The following is a 22892-nucleotide window of genomic DNA, read 5'->3' as shown; positions in this document are numbered from 1 at the left end:
GATGCTCCACAGATGCTGCTGTGGCCAAGTGTCATCTCCTGGAGATGCAGAGTTGGAGTAAAAACACTTTAACGTCTCTAACTTTTGGGATGCCACAGCATGAAACCAGCCCAAAGGCAGCATTGGCTTTTCCATGAATTCTGGCTTTTCCATGAATTCTGGCTTCTCCACAAGTGATGGGAAGAAAGCACAGACAAGGAAATCATCCCTCACTGACCCCAAATACTCCTGCAGCAGGCATATATGAGGAACCACTACAGAGCACATCTTCACCTAAGACCTGTTTTGGTTATTTCAGGCAGGGAAATGCTTTGCTAAATGCCCACAGAAAGGCAGCCACAACCATGCTTCTTCCCAGGCTGTAAGGAATGCAGAGAATCTCTCAGCTCTTTTCTTTACTTTGAGGGAGTTCCCAATTATTTTTGGCTCAGCTGACAGCAGATGTCAAGGGAGCGAGTAAAAAGGCTAACATAAAATCACCAAGGACCAGGGGAACAGTAACTCCTTAGGCTGCTCATTAGCCCAGGGGACAGCTCTGCTGTCATTCCATCAGTGCTCAACATCTACAGTCTGGACAAAGCAGGGTATTCCCAAAAACACCCCCAGCCCATTCTCCTAAGAGTGAGGGGCAAGAAAGGAAGAAGGCAAAGCCACAACCCTCCCAATTCCTGTCTTACCAACAAAGGTGTTACCCAAAATAACTGCTGGGACCTGACAGTGCTTGACAGGGACACAGAGCAGGTGAAACATCTCCCTTAAGTCCTCAAACTTGCAGGGTGAAAGCTTCAAATGCCTTGTTTGGCAGGTGCTTCCCAAAACCTCTAACCACAGTTCTTTGGAGAGCTTTGGAGTCTACAGAGACTTTGTAGATGGGAGAGAGGGAATTTCAAGACTAACATTCCTGCAACAACTGTACACTAAAACTTCTTAACACCTCCAAACTCTCAGCTTTCCATAGGCTGAACGGGGCTCTTAGTGAAAACTTCTCAGCTTTCACGTGGAAAAATAATTAGCTGATTATTGCAAGAGGATTTTCAAAGCTGAGATTTTAGGTTGGGCATTGAACATAAAAATAATCCTAGAATTCATAATTCACATTGACTAAAACAGCTTCAAAATAGATTTCAATCACCTTAGACACAGACACTACAGCCTTTTAGAGAAGAAATAATAAATGCTAGTTTTCCTCTAGGCTCCAGCTTTTTTGTAGGGCAAAGAAACAGAGACCCCTCTGATGGTTTAACACCAGCAACAGACAGCCCTGCTCACCTGCAACATCTCTCTGCTCCAGCTAAAAATCTGCTCTTCTAACAGCTGGGCCACTGCTATCTGAGCTACAAAATCAAGAAGTGTTACTGTGTTTTGTGCTGTTCTTTCCAGTTTCAAATCTCTATAGACAATGCTGGGCTGTGATTTTGGGGGTTGTCCGGTGCAGGGCCAGGAGCTGGACCTGATGATCCTTGTGGGCCTGTTCCATGATTCTGCCTCCCAGTTAGCACAGTACCCCCCGTCAGAGGACAGGCCTGTCACTTGTGACTTGTACTCCCACCCAGCACAGCAACTACATTAAAAAGGAAAGAACATTATATTAGAATATATTGACTTTCTTTTTCAAGGCACCTCATCACACCAAACAGGAATTTGCCTTTCCAGCTACTCTTCAAGAAGGAAGTCAGGGAACACAGGGCTGAAGAGGAGACACATGAAGCCTGGTGGTTCCTGACTCAAGAGCAACAAGGACCTTAATGCTGAGAATGGGAGGCCTGAAGCTGGGCTTTGCTCAGCTCTGCCCACTCCAGGGAAGAAGATCCAGAGCAAGGGAGAGGCCACAAGCAGAGAACTTCACCCCAGGCTCCTGAACCCCAAAGCTCATCATGGTTCCTTGCTGAAAACACAGCCAGACCAGGAGCATAGCCTTATGTCAGGGCAGCTTTGCCTGGAAAGGCCCAACATGTTTTAGGGTGTTTTGGAGGTGCAGCTCCTCTATAAAGAGCAGGTTCCTATAAAAGGAAAAATTTCTTACTACCAGCACTTTGCCTTTTGACAAACTCTCCTATTTGAGCTTTTCCACTCCCCTCCTTTTCTCCCAGATCTCCCAACAGTATGTCCTGTCTCTGGGAGCCCCAGCAGAGCCTGGTCCTCTTAGCAGTGTATGGGAATGCTTCAGTTTGGTCAGCAGCAACAAAAAAATGTAGCACTGTCACCCAGGACATTCATGCATAGCCCCAGCAAGCACTGGGTAACACACCCTCATGTCTGACCAAGAGGGCATTGTCCAAACATGATAAAGATCCAAAGGTATCCACATTTTACTTCTACTACTTTTATTCTAGACTTCCTAGTTTGACTATTTTGTAGCATTACCTACTGCTTTTAAAAGCTGTTTCCTACCTTGTCTTTCTATTTAAGCAAATCTCTTTGCCCATCATGCTTTTCACAGAATTTTAATATCCCATATCTTTTATCTGTTCATCTCAGTTGGTACCTAACCTTTGCAAACATCACCTGCTTGCTTTTTCCTGAACTCTACTCCATTGCTGCCCAAGCCCCAGCACCCTCAGAGGTGTTCTCCAGGAAAATCTGAAGTTTCAGGTCAGAAATCTGGGAGGTTGCTGGTCAGGCAGCACCGAGGCCACCGGGGCACTCACCGAGTTTGGGTAGTTCAGATAGCAGATCTGACAGGACATGTCCTGGGCTGATGACCTGGTGTTCATCTGGCGCGTTCGCGACTTTTTACTTGGATTAATTACGTGACACTCCGCAAAGAGCTTCTCCAAGTTGCCATCGAAGTACCTGCACAACACAGAAAGAATGAAAATTTAACCACCTTCTAAATCATTTTTCCATGCTATGTGACAGTTAAGATGCTTTTTATATTTCAAAACTCATATATCCACTACTTCCAACAAACTCTTCTCTAACACAATACAGAGGTGGATATTAGACAATCACATAATTTCAGAGACTCTCACTTGAATTACATACTCCTGAAATTCATGCACCTTCAATTCTTCCACTGCATTTCAAGTAATTTGTGATTCTCCCCAGTGATTGCTTTGCATTAGAATTCCAGGACAGGAAACTAGAGCAAGAACACCTGAGTTCACGGGAAGGAAGGAACACCTTCCTAAAGCACAGGTTTGGTGCCTTCAAGCTCAATTCTTTTCAACTGAAGCTTTCTATTTTTCCTAATATTCTGATCATCAGTCATTCGAGAATCTTTTCTCATCAGTCAACATAAGGTAATTTAAAAAATACAGTTCCAGGTTTACAATGCTTCTGAAGATTGGGTACCTATTGGAAAGGAGGATGCAAAATTGCTTGGGGGGAGAAAAAAAGATCACTTCCTTTCTATCTACTATTCCTTTAAGGCAAAGATACTGGTTTGCTTTAAAGGCTTATAAAAAGCTCTTCCTTGGAGAGGAGGACCAAACTGGAGAGAATCATTATCAGAAAGCTCAGCCTCTTCCCAGAATCCTTCACACACCTTTCTCCAGCCTGCAGCAGGCTGTAAAGAACTAATTAAACCAGACAATTAGCCAGCCCCATCACCTGCACAGATCCCCCAGCCAAACCCAGGAAATCATTCCCCTGATCCCTTACAGCTCCACCTACTAACAAGGTTTGATTTCTAATTGAAAAAAATACCAATTTTCCTGTTGTTTCATATGTTTTTCAGTGCTGTCCATGTATTTTAGATCTTAAATTTCAAGACACTGAATCTGGAAGTGGTGAATTCTGGCATCACAGCATCCACGAAGCTTTGCCACTGTTCTTCAGTGTTAGCTCAGGATTTTACTCAACCAAGTTCTTTGCTCAGAGGATTATATTTAGAAAGTTGTATGTTATATTTAAATCTAAATATATAAAATTACATATTTAGAAAATTTTAGCAAGTGAATTCAGTGCAGTCCTATTATAAGCAGTATTTGTTTATTAAGAATCACGGATAGCTATTAAGTCCACAAAAGTTTTCCAGTCTTCCAATTGCTCTTAGAGGCAGCAGGAGCAGCACAGGACATGCTCTGAGGAGAGCTGACACATAGCTGGGTGTGAAGTTTGTAAGGAAAATAGTTTTGTATACGAATGCTATGATGCAACTTGAACCCTGATACTCATGACCAGCTAAGTGCTTATGGAAATACCAGAGGTTTTTGTAGTGGTGGGCTGGTTTTAAGGGTGAATATCCATGTCAGGAACTTGACTTTTTTTCACCTGGAATTACCTATCCTCTTTAAATATCTATGGATAGTATTCCTGCTTCTCCATGCTGTTTTCTTTTCATGCCTTTTCTTTCTGAGTAAGTAATTTCCACGTTTATTTTTATCCATGTCTCTCAGACTCATATTCATGCTGTCACTGGGCCATAAGAACTCCAGAAAATGCAGAGGAAAACGTGGATCTCTGAAAACACACAGTTCCAATGGATACTCCAAAGTCCAACAGCTCTGTAACTGCTCCACCACTCCTTACACAAACATGCCAAGGGCTCGGTCAGAAGACCCTTGCAGTTCCTTCAGTGGTTAGGAACACCTAACTCCAACTACCATCCCTTTTTCCCACTTGTTCCAGCATCACCACAGACCATCCATGCAGGCAGATCTCCCTTTGCCCCCCATGTTCTTGGGTCAAAGAATTCCCAGGGAACAGCTCTAACACTCTTCCCTCCCACAGCCAGTGAGCTCCATATGACATCCACTGACTTCCCTGGCCAGCAAACCTTCTCCACCAACAATTTCCAATTCCATTCATCCTCCTTGAATCTAGGGAAGCCAAAACACTTACAATCCCAGTCCTGTTCTGACCCTGATCTCATACAATTTCACTTAGATTTCTCCTGCAAATCTCACCTAATGCACTGCAAAAGATGGCTACATTTCACCAGCTCTCCTCCATGTCAGCATCGTTCCCCACTCCCTTCACAACTCCAAGAATTCTGATTTTTCCTCAAATACTCTCTGTTAAAGGGTTGGTTCTTGGTACCACCATCCTTATTTTCATCCTAGGGAGGAACACAGCACCTTTAACAGTCCTTTAAATCCTCTGCCCTCCTTTCCCTTCACAATGCAGATATTGAGTAATTTCATCACTTCTAGCATATGAGAATTTCCTCTATTAATTTTTCAAAGTTCAGCTGCTTCATCACAAAGTTGGGGGTTTTTCTGCTATTTTAAAATGAATAGACAAGCCAGAGTTTGTCCACTATTTTCAAGTGTTTCTACTTACCAAGCCCAAAACTACAACAATGCCAAGTCTTTTTGGCAGAGGGATCAAGATGTCAGCCCCTTTATCTCCTCAAAATTCCCTCCTGCTGTTTGTAACTGCCTAATCGCCATTTTCCAGACATAATCAAATCCTACCCGTGGGAGTATCAAAGATAAAAAGCCTTTTCACTGAAAAAAATTGCTTCCAGTACACACTTTGGTATATTCACTTTCATGGAAGAGCATTTGTGAGTGTCAGGGCATCAATATACTCACACTGAAAGATATCTCCACATCAAAACTCTTGCCATGCACCATTTTTCACCTGTTCAGCCTCTGCTGAAGAGTGTAAAGTATTTATTTGTTCCAAGGAAAGCAGGCAGCCAGGTTCTGGAGAAGAGGCAATCTGGGCATTCCTGACATCCCTCCTCTGCTCGAAGGGAACAGGGACACGTGGTCACCCAGATAAGCAGCTACAAGGGACTGCTGTATCTCTGGCTGTGCCTCCAGGGATTAAATCGGGCCTCAGGGACATGCTGAGACACTTTTCTCTGAACAAAATGCCAGGGGAAGGCACATAAAGCAGGAGAGCTGCATTTTAACCTCTTCATCACACATTCCTAAATCCCCCCAGGAGAGGACACCATCAGCCATAGTAAAATTGGAAGCCAATCAATGTAAGGTCCAAGCTAAAGCACTTTCTTCACTTGTTTCTGAGGTGATGTGGTCCTCCTGCACCTGATGCCCTCCTGTCACTATGAATCAAGCTTGCAAGACCCAGGAAAATAATATTTGACATCCTTATTCTCCTAAACACATGCAGCATATCAGAGGCTGAACTAGTATTTCCTCCACTCACCACTTCCATCCTACAAACAAATCTACCCCAACCCCCCAATTTTGTTTCTGCATACAAATAATTAGTGTTTCACCAGTGGGACAGAGCAGTTTTTCAATTGTGGCTGTCATTGCTTTACTGCAAGTGGAATAAATACCTGTAGCACATCTGCCTTCTGAACACCACTGTGTAATTACTCCATGACAAACTGGCACAGACATTAACAACCTGCTCGCTAAAAACAGTCATAACAAGGCTAAAAAAAGTGGGAAAACAGAGACATGTTCACGTCACAAGTTCAGACCTCCCCACTTATCAAAAAAAGAGAAGCCACTTAGTTAAAGTGCTTTCCTCCAGGCCAGGTCTGATAAGGCTGCTGGGAGGTCGTGCTGACTCACCATGAGCTAAGGGAAAACTGGCACTGATTAGGAACTGCAAACATGCACCACCAAACAACAGGAACTTTCAAGCAAAATTGTCTGTTTTGGGGCTTTTTTTCCCCTTAATCCTCACCTGTCACCACAGCAATGACCAAACCCTCTTGAACACCAAGAGCTTGCTCTCAGCCTTCTAACCAGCTTCCTACTCCTGCTTTAACACAGCTCAGCCCTCCAGAAGATTTCATGGAAGTTATTTGGTGCAAAAGTAATAGAAGGCAGCACCAGGCACTTGAGAGATCATGGTTTGGTGTTTTTCTAATACAAGAGGACATCAATAAGCACCAAAATTTGGATTAATGTGCAACAGGTCCACCTAAGCAAGTCATGTACTCTATCACTCACTGAGGTAATCCTGCTGAGTTAAGTATTTCAATGGATATGTTTACGTGTGGATTTGTAAATGCAGTGTGTACTTAAATTGTAAAAGCCTTATAATAATAATACCTCACATTGACGTGGCTGGCACCTCCCTTGAGGAAAAAAAACAAAAATAAAACCACAGCCTAATTTTTAGCTTTACATTGATGGCAGCCCTAAGCAAGCTTTCAACAAGGGACAAAACCCACTGTACAAAGGGATGGCCTTTCAGAGCACTTGTGTAGAGGTATCTCACAGCCAAGGAGAGTGAACTTTACCCCAACTAAGAGAACCAGCCCAAGAAACTCAAATACCAAGTGAACAGACACATTGCAGAGCAGGAATTAAATTAGAATTCTTAACAACTCTAGTCAGAGTTAAACAGTGGATATATTTGTATCACAAAACTTTCAGACTTCCAACATTTACTAAAAGATGTCAATCGCAGGAAAATAAGGACTAGAAAGCTGTAAAAACTACGACCACATCAGAAAAAAAATCTAGGTTAAACAAAACATAAGAGATACCTGAGCACCATCCCTAACCAAAAATATTACACAAAGGGAACTAAAGATGTCCTAAATCCATTAGCCAAAGATAGCAGAAATATTTATACTCCAAAATAATTACTCACAATGTGAGACCTTTGCTCCTCTCTCCCTGGGTGACAGAGTACCAAACCACAGGGGCTCAGCAAAAGGACATTTATCAATTCACAGGAGCACCAACAACTTCTCCTGGCTTACCAAGAACATCTCATCTTCCCATACCCTGATCATCAGGCAAAGGAAATGGTAATGAAGAGAAAAGTCAAACTAATGATCCTATCAGGCCCTCCACATCCATTGTCACTTCACAGCAGGTAAGACCAGCAGACACCACAACGAGCAAGTCCCTGTACAGCTTTTACTGCTCCTTTTGGTCCAGATTAATTCTCCTCCCAGTTTCTAAAGTAAATTAAATTCTCCAGCTCCATCAACTATCTTCAATACCAACACTGGCATTGGAATGAATCAAATGCAGCTGGATTTGGTCTCCACTGTATAACAACAAACTGAAAAGTACCTTTGCCAAGCAACATTCCAAGAGCTAGGAATCAAAGATGGGAAATAACCATAAAACACTCTGCTCTGAGGGGGAGGGAGAGGCAAAATTCAAGTCCTTATTTACACACACTGAAGAAAAGCTGGAGCTGTGGAGATGAAGACAAGGCAGGACCATTATCAGTCAGGAACAATTTAGCCTTGGCCAGAGCAGCAAATAAACATGTCAAGAATGCACATGCCAGCATGACAGGCAAGAGCAGCTAAACCCAAATCCAAAACAGTTGCTAGATAACAAGAACCTGTTCCTGCTTGCTTTTTTCCAAAGCCTGTCCAAAGCCTGTACATGCTCAAACTGGAAATCCCTCTTGGCAACGGGCAACTTAACTTCCACAACTTCTAACTGGGTATCAATAATATTAAAACGAGGAGTCATGAGTCACCCTTAGCTGGGAAAGGGGGAACATTTAGAGCTTAGACAAAAGATTCTCCTGCCACACACTGTGCATTCATCCATCCTCAATTAATCGAGGAGTAAACATTTTTTCCAGCTCTGTGGCACAAGATGGTTGCATGCTAAGGTGGCTGCTTACCTCTCCATCAGCTTCTCCTTATCCCAGTTGAAATGGCTAAGCAGTATCCGAGTGATCGTCGCTGGATTCTGGAGAAAGAAGAGAAAAACAATCAATAATTGAGTAACCAATTAAGAGCCAGAGTGAGAACACCAGACAGAGCTTTGAATAGGCAAAGGGAAAATCAGGGTGTCTGATATCATCATCTGTTCAGACAATACATGTTTACTGGCATGGACTGGAAAATAGCTGGACTTGACAGACAGACAAATTTAAAAGGGGAAAAAAAAAAACCCCAACTCTATAAATCCAAGCATCTACATAAAATGAGAATTTGGTTGAAGATTTAATGGCCAGATTAATTGCACCTATCACAGTGCCAGCATCTCCACATCCAGCATGCCCACACAATGCAATTCCAGGGTGTCTGCAAAACATAGGAAGGGTGGATTCCCACCCAACATACCCATTTTTGCCACAATCTCCACACTACTTGCAGAGCAAGAATAATCCAGCCTTGACCATTAAAACACTCGGGCTGAAAACTGTCCTAAAACACAACTGACTGCCAGTGTAAGATGACAAAGTCCTTAGAAGACCCTGAAGCACCATGAAATCCAGAAAAAACTCACAGACAGCTAAGGAAAGAAAATACAGCCTAAAAAGGTCAGAAAGAAGGTGCCACATACGAGCTGATTTTCACTTGTATACAAGTTTTTATTCCGACTAAATCTGAATCATCAGCCAAGAGTCTGATGATATGAGAAATACACCAGACCATATGGCTTCTGTTACACCCCAGAACCACGTTTCAGCTCCCCACATCCACTCTTGGGCTCAGTTTTAGGACCATTCACAGGCAAAGGAGACAAGAGTAGGGCCCTGAGAGCAGCTGCGTGTACTTTGCCATTTGACACCAAAATGGAAGTTTGCCTCGGGGCCAACGTTCAATGGACGCTCTGAAGCTGTTGAAAAGTAGGACATAAACCAGCAATGTGATTTCCTGAGCCCTGGAGCTACAGCTACAACCTGACGCTGCCAAAAGCCAATGCTGTCACCCACAGCAGCGACCCCACCCCATCCCTGCGTGTCCTGCTCTCACCAGCCCATAGCACTACAGCGATGTTATGCTGCAAATAATGGCTCACAAACTCCTCTTTTCCTTTAGGTTGTTTTTGTCATGGAATCAGTTCTCCAATCTATTTGATTGCCTGACCACGCAAACAGCTGCATTAGCTTAAGGAAAAGCAGGACAGCCTCTTTCACCACCAGCACAACCTTCACTGAAATAAAGCCCTCAGGTGACAGTGCAATAAGTACAAAAAATCAGTCTTGTGGTTTATACTATAAAAAGTGACACTGCTTCTACAGTATGTTCTGACTCTTATTAATGCCAGCACAGATTGTTTAAGGCCAAACTAAGAATTTTTTTCCAGCTTAAAAAGCCCGTGTGAACTAAAGAAGCTTTAGAAAGGTTTGACCAGATCCCTGATTCAGTCCCTGCAGAACCCCATAAACAGCTGGGACAGCAGATCTACACAGTATGCAGCAGGAGATACCAGAAATTGCTTAAAACTGCAAGGTGACAGTGTGGTTCTGGTCCATATCTGAACCAGTCTCCCAGGTGACAGAGATCCAAGCTCTTCCCTGCAGCAACACAGGGTGCCTGGCTGACAACCACGTGTCACTGGCTCTCCAACAGCATCCCTCCCTCATCCCTCCCTGCAGAGGGGAGCAAGCAGCTCAACTCTTTCGAGTCAGTCCTGCCATCAAGAAGCTCTATAGGAATTTAAGGATCTCCTTCACCAAAAGGCTCCTCCAGCAACCTCTTTTTGGGTTTAGTTTCTGATCTTTCCAGGTTATTTTGTATTGGGTCTCCACAACATCCTTTTCTGTAAATGTGCACCTAAAGGAGATCTTAAAAGCTCACTTAGAGACAATTCCTGGAGCAACTTAATCAAGGATTAAAATATACCTTAGTAAATAAACCAATCTTATCTCTAGGTTATCTTGGTTATGATACCAGCCCCTGTAATTCTCTAGTTACGAATTTTGGACAGCAAAGCACACAGCCCTTCAAACATAAGGAGCCTTCACTCAGCTCAGAGATCTGCCAGATGTACAGAGAAACACACTTTCCTTCATTTCTCAAGCAAAGGCATTGAGAGAGCTTTAATTAAAATCAGCCCGAAGTCTTGTCCTACCTTCTACCACAGCAGCCCACTTGGCCACTTATTAAGGCTTCTGGGAACACTTATTAATCGCTTAATAGGCTAAGAGGCAGCTGAGGTAGTGGTCTCTGGTTGACTTTAAAAAGATAGTTTTCCCCTGCACTGAAGGAAAAGTTACAGTACGTGGATAAGAAACTTGAATGGTCTGCAGTGATTATTAAGTAGAAGAACAAGGCTGATCCAGCCAATACCACTCCTCAAAGGACATGTGGTTGGGAAGGACAAGAGGGATTCATCTGTGGCTTCTCCATTTTCCCAACACACAGGCACTGCAGCTTTCCCAAGGTTTCCCTAGGTCAGAGCCCTCAGGTACCCCAGCACTGCAAGGTCAGGGTACAAAACTGGGCATTATTTAGGATTACACTGTTGACTCTGTGTACTATCATCTTCTCCTGGCTTGCTGGGCTCCAGCTTCCTTCAGCACTGTTGGTTGAACATTTAAAAAAGAAACGCCAGCAGCATGACAAGCTCCCACCAGAAATAGCTGGGCTGCCTGCTTTCACTGCCTGCCACATCCCAGATGTAGCATTCAAACCTCCTCTGGCTGTTTCCCAGATACAGAAGGAAAGAATTAACACAGCCCTGCCCTTGCTCATCCCTGGACAGAGATACATACAATCTGGGCTGGAGGTGCACAGGGAGGGAGGCAGCTAAGGGGCAAATCAGAGTTAAATATAAATGCCTAAGTTCTGGCATGAAGGATTGTTCCAGTTGAAGACCAGGCACACCATCATGGAACAGCTGTTCCAAGGGAACAGCTCACATGCAAACACTTCCCTCACAGTTATGCCAGAGCAATGCTGGAGGAGTCAACCACAGCATCCACCCCAGTGAGAGATGTGTCCTGTACCTCAGGCACACAGGGTTAAAACACAACCAAAATAACGTATTTCAACACAGTTCTACTCCAGCCTTCCACCAACCTTCAGCCATCACTCTGGACACTCATACTGTAAAAAATAATAGCATGTCCAAATACTGGGTTACACAGCACTGGGGCTCTGTTCTGCCTCCTCATACAGGATTATTTCCTACGACTGACAGATACCATGCAGATTAATTATGAACAGGCTCCGCTGCTGCTCAGACGGGATTACTCCTAAGGCTGCAAGAGCACGCTCCCACTAAGACTATTTTCTGTTTATAAAGACAAATTTTCCTACAGAAAGCAGCCAGGGACGGACAGACAGCAAGGAACAGCCAAAACGTTCTCCCTCAAACACGGTCTGATGAAAGCTGAAACAGCAGATCTCACTTACAGCAGCCTCCTATTAAATTTTACATGTCAGAGCCGAGGCGGATTGCCTGGAGCCGAGGGCAGCAAGCCTGTTGATATCCAGTAAGGACCAAACCCGAGGAAAGCAGCCATTTTGTTAAAATTCTCCAGGCACTTCAAAAGATTCCCTAACAAAACATTTCGAATAAAGCTCTGCCCAGAGAGAAACACCCTCAGTCCTTCAGCAGGGAATTTTTTTTTTTTTTTTTTTTTTAGCTAACAAAGCAACCAAGTCCCACATATGCTTCAAACAAAATCCACTCCACAACAGCTTTTCACTGGAAGTATTTACATTTACTGTCCTTATCTATGTAGCCATGCTCCAGCACACCAATGCAAGCAGGAGATACAGCAATAGGAAGCCCTACAAAGGTCTGGACTTCTCCAAAGAAGCATTATTAATTCAAATAAAACTCCATAATTTAATAGAATTTAATTCAAGTGGAAGCTTCATCAGTGATAAGAGTTAGAATTCTTTTTGCTGTCAAAATAAAAAAGTATGAAACGGAAGGAAGAATCGGGATGCACTTAAAATGCATAAATGAATTATAAATTAAATATTATTAGAACATTAGCTTGAATCAGAATTTCCAAGCAGCACAATTTGCTGAATGACAGTTGGGAGCACTTGATCCATTCACGTTTCCATCCATCAAGACGAGCTGCATGGTTAATTCTTGATGTTATTACAAAGAAAAGCACATTTTACATTTCAGCTTCTCCTCACATGCTGGGAGTCAGCTCCTGGTTCAGTTTCAGCATTTACTACCAATAAAAACCATTTAAGAACAACTTAAGCTCAGTTCTCCAGCAAAGTCTCCTTTCTCACCTCCTGGAGACACTGATAAATCGTTTTGTTTCTTTCCATGTCGCGGCTGGTTTTGTTTTCTACCCATGGTAGTTTCTGCATTCCAACAGTTTCTATCCCAACTGCAGCTCCTCCATCCCAACAAGAGGCTTTTACAGCAGTAAGGAATTGATGCTGCTTGCAGTTGGGTTTTCTACACAATTGTTTTGCACTTGTGAATCCAAGCTACAGAAACCCTGGCTTTGCCCAAGCCTCAGAACTCTGTACAGGGTTCAAACCTCAGCAATGTCCACTGCTGTATTCCACGGGGACACAAGACTGGGTTTACATTTCCCAGCAGAAGGAAACCGATGGTTTCTCATCAGCTGATAAGACGGAGGGCTTGGCTTGGTGAAGGAGCAAAGAGGCAGCACAAGCTAACGCTGGACTGAAGCCAAGCAGCACAAACATCTGCTCCAGTGAAGTGGCACCTGGGGACAGCCTCACACCACCACTGTAAATACTTAACTAGACAAACCCCCAATGTTTGCAATAGTAGAGCACCAAGTGTAAACTCCTGCTGCCCATCATCTCCAAGGTTTGTCACATGCACACTGTGCCATGGGAGAAGCACTGATAAATAACCCAGAGGTCACGTTTAATGGCAGTGAGGAGAGGAGGAGCAACCCCACCATGAGACTACGACTAGCACCAGGCACCAAAGAGCTGCTTCATCACGTAATAACCATGGGGCATCAGCCCCAAATTCTGCAATAACCTGATGCCTGCTCCACTTAGACCCTCTGCTCTTCACCTGAACCTCTCCCGGCCCCAAACTGATAAGCCCAGATATAAAGATACAGCTAGAATGTGTCTTAAGTTAGCGTCTAACCTGCTAAAACACATCACAGTACAACTGTCAGCAAAAGGTTTACACTGTTCTCCAAGTGCACTGAGTGGCCTTCATTTGTGGAGATCCATCCACATCCATTCTTCCAGAAGACAATCACATGAAATCTTACAGGCACAAAACCTCATTTCCAGCAGCTTAAAAAAATTCCCAGGAAGCCAGCACAGAAGATGAGATCCAAGTGTTGAGTACTTCCAGGACATGATCTCAAACTTGCTGGTTTTTAACTACCACCAACTGAGCACTCCGAGAAGCTGCTGGAAAACTTCAGTGTAATCTAATAATCTCTGGTTCAATTACAGCCAGAACATGAGAGGGCTGCTGTGAGAAGAGGACAGCAGCTAAAGGGCTCAATCTGCCAACCCATCCCCTGGGGTTTGGCAGAGAACCACACCATGGGACGTTTCTGCCATTGGCCATTCAGGGTTTACAGGGACAGCACAACACGCTGGTGGATCTCAGATACTTCTCATCTTCCCCTTAGAAATAATAACATCAGTACTGCTCATTCTCTGTACCCCACTGAGGGCATGGCCTCTGCATCTTACATACTACTGAAGCCATATCAGAAGATTTGAGTTAGAATGCCAAACCACCCGAAAATGTACCAGTTTCCTGCCATTTCAACACAACTCTACAAGAAGCCAGGCTAACCTCTGTGATTGTGGTCATATGCTGTCCTCAATCTGGCATTTGCCACTATTACTTCCTATTAACACCTATAGAGCCTTCAATTTTGACACCCAACATCTCTTCCGCTCCCTACATTTTTCTTCATCTCGTTAACTTCCCTTCACACATCATCTCCTAATTCTGAAAATTAAGTTTACGGAGTTACTGAATTAGTACCATTATGTGTGATGGCACCAAATGGTAGCTTGATCTGATGATCTCAGTTTGTAGTGACTTACCTGCACTTTACTGACTGTTTCCAGCTCTGATGAACATAAGTTCTTCTAGCAGGGGAAGATAATAAAAAGCAACTTCAGCGAAAACTCTATTACTTCAGTTAATTGGTTCAAGAGACAGAAATGAAGCAGTCAGCTGCTTTACATTTTCTCAGAGCCTTTTGGAAAGCTTTCAGGTTAACGATTAGGAGCTGCAATGAAGAGCCATTGTCTAACAGAGCTTTTAAAATCAGAAAAAAATACTAAAGCAACAATCTCAGGATGAATTAGCAAATTTGGAAATGCAGAAACTGAATTCACACTGCAATACTTCTAAATAAAAGAAGATGGCATGGATTCACCCTGCTGTTCTCAGATGACTGCAGAAGCTCTACCAACTCAACACAAATTAAAAACGACCAGGGAAGGCCTCTTCCAGCATTTCAGCTATGCTCACTTCCATAGCAGGAGAGCTGGGGTTTGATGACAGGACACAGAGAGATGTTAACCCTTATTTTATGCATTCAATCTGAGGAGCACTTCGATTTCTACTTCCTTTTGCTATAGTTCTGGAGTATAAAGTCCATCCTTTAAAGAAGAAGGACGCACAGGTCCTGGGCTGATGTTTTACTGCCACAATAGCAGTATCACCCAAAGGATTTCTCTCTTCCTGGCACCTCCCAGCACAAGAAATCCCAACATATGAACAAAAGCTCAGCAAAGCTGGGTAGACAACATGAGCCCCAGCTCTGGCTTCTGGAGTCTCCGTTGAGCAACTGCAGCTGCCGTGCTGAGCACATGGGTGCCAGAGTACACTGCGCAACGGCTTTATTCAATTCTATGCCTCCCACTCAAGGATTTGCAAAGACTTGCTTTAAAAGAGTAGGAGAAGGTGATGGCATCATTTCCATATAATTCTTCCAGTTTACTATTTCAGCAGCTCTGTAATATCTCCCCATCCGCTGTGGAGGAAGCACACAGCCCCCAGCGCTGCAGCCAGCCTGGGTACAAGGCGAGAGCAAAAACCCTGCAAGTTTTGGCTACTGTGGATGTAAAGGGCCTGTGTGCTCATCCAGCTAAACTCCAAGTGCCTGGCAATCACCCCCACAATCAAACCTGCAGTCAACATCCTGTGCCACAGAGCTGCTCTGACAGGATTAGAGTCCATGAAACAGAAATGTATATTCAGGAAATCAATAATGGACCTCTGTGTCCCCATCACAAATGATGCACGGTCACCTCCCCTGCTTGTCAACAGAGCACCACTCCCACAACCGGTGTCCACAAAGCATACCTGGGCCCACTTCCCTCTTGACACCACCACTGCTCTTCCTGACTTCCAGGTTCCATTTTTCCTCTTCTGTTCAACATGACCCCAATCTTATTGAAATTCTCATCCCACCGCACTTAGTTTGGACCCACCACATAGTAACTGCGCTATCAGACAAAAAAAAAACCAAAAAACTTGGGTCTTCTCCAGATCACAAGCATCCCTAAGGCAGAAAGAAGATCATTAGATACTTTCAGTTCTACACAGTCTCTAGAAGACTACACATATAGGGACAGTTTCAGTTCTTCTCTCAGACCCAGGTAACAACTCACTAATGCCTGGTTTGAATAAAATACACTATGTTGCTTCAAGAGGAAAGCAAAAGCACATTTTGCCACAGAAAGAAACCATACTGGATGAAGGCAGTGACTGACAATAAGTACCAAAACACCATGGCTTGGCCCAAGAGCATAGGTGAGAAATCTCTCCCCCTGCACAAGATTCCAGAGAGGCCGAGGAAGCCTCTAGACACCCAGAATGGCTTAGCTCTATTTTTGCCTATGAGATGAAGTGACAGCAACTTGGATTACGATTTTAATCTGAAACAGGGCAGTAACTGGGCAAGACCAGACCAGCTCAGAAAATATTTATTCAGCAGCAACACAAGCTCACACAAGCACTGGCTCCTGGACTTGCTACCAGAGTCAGTGATGGGAGCACGAGTGACCAGACACAGGAACTGACTGGGGAAAGGGTGTTGCTGGTTTATTTTAAGACAGACCAGATCACCATGTCACCAGACAGCTGTGCTGGCACAACCTGGACAACGGGGACTTGCTTCCAAGAAATCTGTTAGTCTCAATCTGCCAAGAGTCATGTGTCAGGCATGTTAAAGCTGGGTCTTCCTGTATCAACAGACCCTCAAATCTTCTTGTCCCAAAGACTGTAAGGCATATTGGGGTATACTCTGGTGACAGGTACAGTCAAAGGTCCCACTTCTTCCCTCCATTATCCCACCAGCTACAAAGAGGAGGCCCTCACCCTCTTCACCACAGAGTCTGAGAGCTGTATTCACCTGGCCTACCAAATAGCAGATCTCAATACTAAACTGTGGGAATACTGCCAGTATCTACTACCAAGTGTTCTCAACGTAATCACATGAGCCTGACAGAAATACACTTTTTTTTTTTAAAAGTCTTTTATTAGTCAATGTTGGAAAGACTGGACGTGGCATATGTCAGGCCAGCTACCCATCAAGCTGATGAAAGGAAACAACCCCAAAGCACGTTTCTCGTGTGCTGTCTTCAGTGACTCAACTCCTGAACGAACTGTGCATTTCTGGAAAAAGTACAGGTCTGCTGATGTGAGCTCTAGAAACTGTCCTGTTTGGAGGCAGAAATGGATGCTAAAGGAATAAAGCTGAAAGACGAACTGTACATCTGCTTTCTTCCTTTAAATGGTTTTGTACAAGTCTTCTGGAGTCTCAAAACAACTTTCCCTGCTCTTTTGCCTCACTCCAACTTGTACTGGTACGTTGACTTGGCTCTTTCACCACAATGTGCACTGCCAGGGCCTGGCACAGAGCCAGAGGCACCCAAAGGGCTGTACCTACATCCCAGGATTTATAAATCTGTAGGAGACTGGCACTGTTCCTTTACACAAGGGAGGAAAACTGCTGGCTCTGCTGGCTCCTGCTTCCAGCAGCTGATGCAGGAACAGGCACCTCAGCTCTGGGCAGTGAATGATTTCCCAGTTAACAGCACCTGGCCCTTCATGGATTTTGCACACCTTTAGGACAACAGAACTTTGCTTTTGCTGCTTTAAGCACATTCAGAGGTACCATCCAGACCAGGGCAGTGATAGGGGGCAGGTATGAGCAGATCAGTGGAGAAAGCATCAGAAGCAACTTGAAGAAATAATGGCATACTTGAAATGTTTAGAAGAAATCAGACAAACTCTATGAGGATGAAGGTATTTTTCTAATACTCAGCATCACAGTTATACTGGGAAGGGTAAATTCCCAATAACTTGTGGATTTCTTCCACAGTATGTCTGTCTATAGGCACAAATGTGTGCCATGAAAACAACTAATGGATTTTCTGGGTTAACTTTTATAAGTTCTCAGCAAAGGGCTCTCAAAGTGTCCTTCCAGATGATGATTTAAGGGTGTCCCCGCTTTACACAGTGTGCAAGCAGAGGGTCAGACTCCAGGGATGTTCAGCATCAATGTGTGTCTCAAACACTGCTGGTTATGTCTCAGGTTTTGGGTGATCTGACTCCTACCTGCTTTTGTTACTGGGCACTGCTGGAGAACAAATCACAGGGTGCTTGGGCACAAAGACGTGTGAATTGTTTAACAGAGAAGATATAATCCAGTCAAACTCTGTATCACCTCAAGACAACCACTGTAGATTCCTAAAATATCACAGGATAACCTGAGTGTGAACAGAGCTTTATTCCCAGAAATTAAGAGTTCTCAAACTCACAGGTATTTGGGGGAAATAACTCACTGTGCAAAAATCTCACAATAACACACCTGTGGCAGCCTGTTCTGACTCCTTACTTCCAGTTCAGAAGATTACAATTAACATTTTTCAAAAAATATAGACAGGAAAAAGAAAATGGTAAGGGATGATAACTTCTTCCATGAGCACAATGAGATGGCATCCACAAAGCCCTGCAAGTTAAAGATCTACCATGGTAAGTAAACAAAAGCCATTCCAATGAATAACTTCTCTCATTGCAATGGCCAGGTTACTTCAAAAATATTTGGATACATAGTCTCTGGTGGCATGCAAGTGTTAACCCCTTCAGCGACAGAGTGACTGACAGGAAAATGGGCTTAGCACAAGAATCTTTAGCCAGGGGCAATTTACATGAGCATTTTTTTTGAGAAAAAAAAATCCTTAACATTATTCTATCTTCTCTTTCTCCTCCAAGCCCTAGTGAGGTGAGCACTTGGTACTTTTCTTCAGTTCTCTGTCCCTCATTGAGTCTGATTTTGTCCCTTCTTCAAAGGAACACCCACTTTTATCATCCATTCCCCTCTTCACTGGGGCAAAGAGGAAGTTCTCCCATCACAGTGAAGCATCACCACACTTCCTAGTGTTTTAGGAAAGAAAAAAACACATTCCTTAGGGTGATTTCATCTCCCCATCACTGACAAAATATGTTTTAAACACCAATGTCATCCTGACAAACAGGTAGGAAATCCATTGTGGTGATGCCTATGCCTTAGTCTACAACTCTCAATCAAGAAAAAAAATAATTTAGCCATCTTAAGAAACTCTTTAGGCCCAGGAAACCACTGCCAATGCAGCAGTGGCTAGGGGATGTAATCTCTGGCAGCATCTTGACACTGGCAGCAGCCCCAGCACAGATGTGGTTGTGGCTTATACCACTTCCCTGCAAAAAGCAGCTTTACCTGCAAAAGCACTTTGTTCTGCTGGCACAACCTGCATCTGCACTTGGAAAACCTGCCAGCATCCTTTCCCCAACAAGCCTCTTCTAGCTCAGATCATTTTTTAATGATGACTTCGCAGTTTATTTACCACACTCTCCTCATTTATTCTTACTTAGTTTTACAGCCAACAAAATACAGCCCTGGCAACACGTTATTTTCTAAGCTGGGATTTCCACTACAAGAAGTAATTTTGCCTGCTTACACCCCAAAACGTTTTCCTCCAAGGGCTCTGCAGAAGCCACCTTTGAAGAAAGGATACTCGGGAGGCATGAGGAGTTTAGCAATCACTTGTTAGCTCTTGTTCCCAACAAGATATACCTCCAAGTCTAACTGCAGTCTCTAATTGCTGCTGGTATTTTTTAATCAGTTACCTGAGCTCCCTTGAATTAAGAGAAAATAGTCTAGTGGGATCTGATACAGAAATAGCAGAGCACAAGTCATTCAGCAGAGGGGGAGAATGGGAAGCCTCCAGTGTTTTCATCATTTTCTCGTTTAAGGATTTTGAAGACTCGCTTCTACACAGACTTGCACTCATTTAATCAGAAGTGTTTCTACAGCTGTTGAGTCAAACCAGCAAGTAGGTGCAGATTCCCTATCTCTATTCCCTTTTGGTAGGGAATGGGAAACAAACGTGGACATGCAATTTTGTATTTGATGGACTGCACAATAGCTGACAAGGATATCCCTTGTTCCTCTCCCATTAAAATACTACCATCAGCAAGACATTGGGCTTCTCCAAGAGTTTGAAAAAACCCACCTAATCAGCCCTGCCTTGTAACTGCTGTGCAGGGCAGCAAGAGGAATAATTACACTAATGACTGGTGAATAATTGAGTATACTGAACAGGCTGGCACCCAGCCTCCTCCAAATCCCAGTGCTGCCTGCAGAAACATCCTGGCAAAGGACAGCAGGGAATTACACCACGGCACACGAGAGTGACACAGATCCCAAACACCCCCCCTCCAGAGAGTTTCGGTATCCATCATCCCTAAAGAGAACTCCAAGTCTTTGCACTGTTCCCCTCCTAGAAATTATCATCCCAGCCAGGAATGGTTTTGTGCACATTTTCAACCATCAATTTCAGCTCTATTAACAATACAAATAAGGACATTTCAAGCATGTCATATTATCAAGTAAAATAAAGAGACTGGTTATCTAATGCATATCTAAATGGTGTATAAATCAAAGAGTATCACCTCAATTTGCTCAGATGGCCTTTCAGTCATTGCAGAAGTATTACAAACTGTCCAAACAAAGACATCCAACACATTATTTCATCAGATCGTCACAGTGTACAAAAAAATGTTAATTTTTTAAATTGAATTGTTATTTTACATTATCGTTATTTTCCTCTATGCACACTAGGTGAGATCTCACTCCAAGGACTTTCCACTTTACACTGTTGCTCCCAGAAAAATTATGTTGCTAACTAAGAGCTGGAATGCTGCTCTTCCTCCCTTTTTGTTAAAACGCTGCTGTTCAGCCTAGTTTTAATACACATTGTTTAATGAAGCTCTGCCACTTGCAAGCTCCTGCTCTGGAATCCAGCCTCAAGACATGGCTGTCCCACACTCTTCTTTCCACATCCTATTTGTGAGATCCTAGATGACTAGGATAAAGATAACTAGGAGTTAACTTAGCCCTAAGTTTTCTTCCCACACAGGAAAGCTTGTTGCAAGGGAGACTGTTTATTCATGTGAGTCCTCCTGGTTTCCTCTAATCCCTCTCCACATTTCTATCTGCCAGACAAAGGAATGCTGATTGCATTTGTGTTTTGTTGCACAAGAACACACCAAGCCCAGAGTTACCAGCTGCAGAGAGCATCGAAATGTTGAAAAAACTCTCCAGAGCTCTTTCCAAAGTTAAATATGCACTTCTAACTAGATGTGCACACATAGCAGGCCACAGAAATGTTGAGGTGTGCATGCATATCCATTTGTTTTGCTGATGGAGTTGAACAATTCAAATACCATCACTTCTGGCACCTGGAACAAAGCAGCTGCTCATGGAGTCAGAGGGCTGAACAAGGAGAGCAGAGAGAAGACACTTTTAACTGGAGAGTTGCCTGATCCCCTGCATTCTACAGCCCTGCAAACAGCTGTATCCAGACAGTCAGGGAATGGGAACTGTCCAAGACCAATATCCATGTAACCACAGCTCTGTTGTGGGTGCACGTGTCTCCACATCCCAAAAAGCACTACTGGAGATGAGTGTCAGACACTCCAACACTGGAACAGTTCGAGTGTGTTGGTGTTTCAAGCCAACCAAGTCCAAGTGCCCCAACTCAGAAAACCAAAGGCAAACCCCAAAGAAGTGACCCAGAGTGAAGCACTGCACTGTCACTGCCACACCAGGTCCACACACACATCAAAGCAAGTACAGGATGGTAAAAACAGCCATGTCCTGCTGTGATTTTTACACAAGGGTATTGTTCAAATACCAGCTCCTTCCTCTGTGGCTCTGGAAATATTCTGCTGAAGAAAATGGCAAAAACCATCCTTTGCAGGGCAGCACCCAACACGTTCCTTCAGAGGCTGACCCAGTCATGAACACCAGGCAGGAAGCAGGAACCTTCAGAACCACTTCAAATTTTCATTTCTTTACCTTGGAAGAAAATCTCTTCAGGCTGTCTCCTTAATAACAATTGAAAATATTAGTTTAAAAAGAAAATCTTTGAACTAACACTCAAAGAAGTAAGTTATTTTGGCATTTGACTACTTGCAGGTGGAATTATACAGATTCTTCTGGTTCCACTAAGTTTTTTTACTGTGTGTTCTCAACTTTGAGAGGACTTTAACTGTGTCCAAGTAGAACCCTTTGGAGCAGGAAGACCTACTCTATCCTGATTATCTGCTGGGAAAGAGAGTTTAGAGTCTGCATCCCTCATCTGGTGAAATTACTGCAACAATCACAGACAATTTTTTCTGAAGGGCTGCAAAGGCAATAAGCAAATATCCAAGCTTTTAATTTCAAACATTAGCATTATCTCCCTCCAGTTCCCAAACTCCTCAAATCACAAAGCAATGAAAGCTTCATCTGTTGTGAATTGAAAGGCACATGAAAAGGCCTATTTGTGGCGTCACAGTTGATGGAGAGTCCCTCCCCCCAGACCAGGAAGCCTTTCACACCTCCATGTTTGAGACACAAGTACTCTCCCACAAGACCTAATTTTGAAGCAGATTGCCAAGGCATGATCCTTGTACTGCTTGTCCCTGGAAACAAGAGGTGCTACATGGTGCTCTAGCATGTAAGTTTTTAACCAAGGAAGATACAAAACCAGGAATGTTTTAGAAAGATTGGGAAGAAGGACCTTAATGTGTCAGCATCAGTAAGTAGGCACCAGCAGAAACCACCAAGGAATAGACTAAGAAGGCCATTTTTAGGTAGGCTGTATGCTCAGTTACTACCAGATCACAGCCAAGAGCCACTTCCTCACAGGGCTCTCAGCTACTGCCCTGTCCCCAGCAGCTCTACTTGGCTCCTCTCCCAAATACACCTGTAGAGGACCACAACCTTTTGCCATCACACAGATGTGCTGCAGCCTGGCAACAAGGACAGGCACCCTAACACGGCCATGGAGAAGCTGTGCTCTCCTCTCCAATTGTCTGGGCTCC

The 22892-nt window shown here is 43.7% G+C and overlaps 1 protein-coding gene across 2 annotated transcripts in view; it reads right to left on the bottom strand.

The window, feature by feature from the left end:
• The window catches only part of ARIH1 (ariadne RBR E3 ubiquitin protein ligase 1), a 49201-nt gene that overhangs the window by 18880 nt on the left and 7429 nt on the right, over positions 1-22892 (bottom strand). For both annotated transcript variants that reach the window (XM_088172856.1, XM_014889257.2), the window contains exons 2-3: positions 8476-8543; positions 2649-2793 (exon numbers count right to left, since the gene is read on the bottom strand). In XM_088172856.1, coding sequence (XP_088028982.1) covers positions 2649-2793; positions 8476-8543 — 213 coding nt within the window. The remainder of the gene's footprint in view (positions 1-2648; positions 2794-8475; positions 8544-22892) is intronic.

This window comes from Sturnus vulgaris, chromosome 13, assembly GCF_052056855.1.
Source record: "Sturnus vulgaris isolate bStuVul1 chromosome 13, bStuVul1.hap1, whole genome shotgun sequence".
NCBI classification, from domain to species: Eukaryota; Metazoa; Chordata; class Aves; order Passeriformes; family Sturnidae; genus Sturnus; species Sturnus vulgaris.
The sequence above is the reverse complement of the archived record's forward strand: the minus strand, read 5'-3'. Positions and strand labels throughout refer to the sequence as shown.